Source organism: Epinephelus moara, chromosome 18 (assembly GCF_006386435.1).
Source record: "Epinephelus moara isolate mb chromosome 18, YSFRI_EMoa_1.0, whole genome shotgun sequence".
Classification (NCBI taxonomy): domain Eukaryota; kingdom Metazoa; phylum Chordata; class Actinopteri; order Perciformes; family Serranidae; genus Epinephelus; species Epinephelus moara.
The window spans coordinates 35,109,511-35,113,768 of NC_065523.1; the positions used below are offsets into that span (position 1 = coordinate 35,109,511).

A 4,258-nucleotide genomic window follows, 5' to 3' on the forward strand; every position below is an offset into this window, starting at 1 on the left:
GACTAGCTGTGCAACCTGATTGGGCTGCAGGTACGGCCTCATGCTACCAGTAGTGATGAGGACACTAGCATGAAAAATGTTGTCATAATTCTGAGGTAAGTATCTCCTTAAATTCAGAAAACAATCAAATCATTTTTTGTAGGAATGAATCAAACAAAAAAGAAGCACTGCCAGTCTATGACATGCTATTTAAGAGAACCTGAATGTGGTTGCACCAAAATGGAGGCATGGCTGCAGTGTGTTTGGGCACTGTTATCCGTATTTATTCCTCAGGGAAATGTAAAGAGAGAAAATAAAACTTCTAAACTCAAAAGCAGAAATATAAAAACAGGATCCATGTCATTAATGTGTCAGAGGATCCGAGGACACATGTGATTGGCCATGTGTGTTTACTCCCCTCCTAAACCTTTCACCTGCCAGTCAAACCCCTGAGCTCCACCCTCCTCCTCCTCCATCCCTCCCACCTCCCCTCCTCTGCCCTCCTCCTCTCCTCCAGGCCTCCTTCCTGTTGCCATCTACGTTTGGAGACGCGTCCAAAGCCTTTTATTCCTCTCCATCTCGCCATCTCTCTCTCCACTCTGTCACACCATCCTGCAGTCCCTCCCATTGCCCCTTTAATTGTGTCTTTGCTCCTTCCCCCTGCTCGGTCCCGCTCGGTCCCACTCGTTCCCGCTCGGTACGTAAAATGAATTTCCACTGAGAAATATTTCTCGCAGGTCTCACCTCAGCTGGAGAGGAGACGTCTGACGTGACACGCAGCTGAGAGCCGAGTATTTTGAAGATGTGGAGGGTGTGTGTGACTGCGTGGTTGTGTGTTGAGGAAATGAGGGGGGCGTGTGTTGAGTTTTTTGGGAACAGCCCTCACAGTGAAGTCTGGAGCAACAGCTGGATCAGCAGTCCGTCTGTCTGTCCGTCTGTCCCTCCACGCAGCGCCGCAGGTGAGTCCAGCTCTTCTCCTCATGTTTACTCCTGCTGCACGTGCTTGGAACAAAGTTTTGGGGATCCTGAGATGAACTTAAGACACAGCAGATGGACGCTAACACAAGCTGGAATAATTTATAGATATATATGACAATAATATGATCAGCATAGAAACGTTATGGTGGATTTTTGTTAGTTGGAAAATTATCTTTTCTTATTTATATAAGTTGTAAGATTTGTTTTAGTGGGTTTGATCATCACTTATTGATATTCATTGCTTGATTTTTCTCCTTTTTGGATATAATATATACTAATTATTCATTAATCTACTCGTGCAATTACAGAAGAATCGCTTTTTAATTTATTGCTTGTTGCTTTCCTGGATTCTCAGAAGGCTCACAACACTGTGCTTATTATAATTATTTTTAGTTTTATTTTTGACATTCATACTTTGTACATTTTGACAGAAAAAAATGTAAAATCAGAACAAAGTGCATTGATGTTCTTTGCCAAACTGTGGAAGCCCATTTGTGCCAGTTAAAGGGAAAAGAAAGGATCAAATCAAACAATTTACAGAGCACCTTTATACAATCATGCAGCCTGAAGTGTTTCACAGAGCAGAAGTACAACAGCACAGATAAAGTAACAAGTGATTAGGGAGGCATTATAACAATGAACGATAAAATATTTTAAATAAATAACATTTAAAAGCTGCACGTTAATTCTGAGAATTTACAAAATTATCTTGTCAAAAAAAGCAGAATATTTTTATTATGAAAACATTTCTCATACTTCTGAGACTGTTTTTGTTAATTTCAGGAAAATAAAGCAAATATTTTTTCAAAAAAAGTTATTTAATTTTTTTCATGACAACTTTTTTCCATTTAAAACAAAAAAGATATGCCTTGTTTTTCTTAATTAACAAGATTATTTATGGGAAAAGTTTTCATAAGCGAAAAAAAAAATCTATTTTTATGACTTAACATCAAGATTATTATCTCTGAATTATCAGCAGTGAAAGCAGCAAATGATATAATTTTGTTGAATTTTTGATGTAAGAAAAAATATTTGCCTTATTTTTCTGAAATTAACAAAAACAGTCTCAGAAGTATGAGTTGAATATATATGAATGTTTTCATAATAAAAAAATACTTTTATTATTTCAGAATTATGAGCAAAGGTTTGTTGCCAAGCCAAAATTCTTAGAGTACATCAAAAATCTAACAAAATTATATCATTTGCTGCTTTCAGTGCTGATGATTCTGAGATAATAATCTTGATGTTAAGTCATAAAAAATAGATTTTTTTTCTCTTATGAAAACCTGTCCCATAAGTAATCTTGTTAATTCAGAAAAACAAGGCAAATATTTTTTTTAAAAAATGGATAAAATTTGTCATGATAGAAATTAAATAACTGAGAGTAAATCAAACGTTTTACAAAATTATCTAATTTTTTTTTAAAAACGAGCAGAATATTTTTTCATGAAAACTTTGCTCATAACAATAGATAATCATATTAAGTCAGAAAGAACAGATTTTTTTTCTTATGAAAACTTGCCTCATAATTAATCATTTTGATTAATAATTAATAATAATACTATTTGTTCAGAAAATGATCAGTTTGGTCATGATGAAAATGATCGTGCCAAGCCAAAATTCTGAGAGTAAATCAAAAGTTGTACTTTTATCTCATCATTTTTAATCAGATTTAATAGATCTGACTCTGACTTTATATTACAATACTGACTTACGGTTTTGGAATTTAATTTCACAAGTTTGAGTCACTGCCTCATAATTTTGACTTGGTAAGTAAAAATATTTATTGTTTTATATCATAGTTTTTAAATCAACTTTTTGACTTTTTAATCTAATAATTGTGACCAGCTATTTAATAATTACGACTTTTTATTATGACTAACCACATTTTTTTTTCATGGTACAAATGGACTTCCACAGAAACCAAGACAGTTGGCTGAGGATAAGACAAGACTAGACAAGACACGACAAGACTTGATTAATCCCACACTGGGGAAATTCATGTTACATCAGCTCGACAGTCAGAAGTAGAAGAACATTTTAAAAAGTGAGACAAACCTGAGACATGAAAAAAATGAAAATAAGTTAAAAGATCAAATATGAAATCTAAATACACTTTTAACCAGATACTTTGTGTCCATGATTCATAGTTGCACGGGATAATTGTTGCACCTCTCGTCATATTTCCTCTCACAGACCTGCATATTGTGATAACCCAGTCATAGACAGCACCGAATACTACAGCTAATTTATTGCATAATGTGTTGTGCACTGTCTGACCTATGGCCTGTCTCTGTTCACCAGGATGTTGCAAGAGGGGTCGTCACATTAGGTCAGTAGTGAAATGTTCATGATGCCTTCACCGCCACGGGTCGGATGGACTGCTCTCTGTCTCCTTCTGCTCTGGAAGAGAACGGCAGGTGAAAATATCTGTAGCAACACTGCAGCCGTTTATCTTCAGACCAACGGGAATGATTTCTGTGCTGTGAAGACGTTTAAAGCATCAAATGTGATGTTTCCTCATCTGAATGCAGCCACAAGTCAAAGGTCTTTATTTTTAGTGTCAGAACGAAAGTTAAAATTGTTGCAGAGTTTCTTCTTGGAGACGTTCCAGTCCCCTCCAGCAGGGATTTAAACGCAGCATGCACACATCAGACTGATACAGCGACAGAAGAGGGCAGAACAAAGAGAAGGAGTTACGAGACCTGGCTTTGGACCAGTGTGTCTGCATGTAGACGGGGCAGAGCATCGATCTCACTCATAACTCATGTTATTTGTTTTTTTTACATAGAGACTGCAGGTTAATTTTCATCACACCCCATAGCCATGTATCTGCTGTTTCTCCTCAGCTCACAGTGTGGAGGTGCGATGCTCTGTGGCACCAGTGGGGGCGCTACACCCAGTTCAAGGTCTGCTGGAGAGGTTTGAGGCTGGTCCGGGCTGTGCTGCGAGAGAACAAGGGGACAAAGAAACTCATGTCATCGCAGTGGGGAGAGTGACGCACAGCCCCGAGAACAAGGTAACGAGCTCACTTAAACTGTAAAATGTTGTTACATTAAAAGTCAAAAATATGTTAATAGAAACTATATATATATAAAAAATGTTGTTAGTTAAATCATTTAAAGGGATAGTGCACCCAAACATGAAAATTCAGCCATTATCTACTCACCCATATGCTGAGGGAGGCTCAGGTGAAGTTTTAGAGTCCTCACATCACTTGCGGAGATCCAAGGGGAGAGGAGGTAGCAACACAACTCCACCTAATGGAGGCTGACGGCGCCCCAGATTCAAACGTCCAAAA

The 4,258-nt window shown here is 37.4% G+C and overlaps 1 protein-coding gene across 3 annotated transcripts in view; it reads left to right on the plus strand.

Annotated features, from left to right (window-relative positions):
• Positions 1-746: 746 nt before the first annotated feature.
• engl (endoglin, like) overlaps positions 747-4,258 on the plus strand; it is a 22,660-nt gene continuing 19,148 nt past the window's right edge. The window contains exons 1-3 of one of the 3 annotated variants that reach the window (XM_050069215.1): positions 747-938; positions 3,262-3,377; positions 3,807-3,976. In XM_050069215.1, the coding sequence (XP_049925172.1) occupies positions 3,302-3,377; positions 3,807-3,976 (246 nt within the window). In that variant the 5' untranslated portion in view covers positions 747-938; positions 3,262-3,301. Of the gene's footprint in view, positions 939-2,985; positions 3,005-3,261; positions 3,505-3,806; positions 3,977-4,258 lie in introns of those variants that run through there. The other 2 variants (XM_050069216.1, XM_050069217.1) reach the window with 2 other exon arrangements.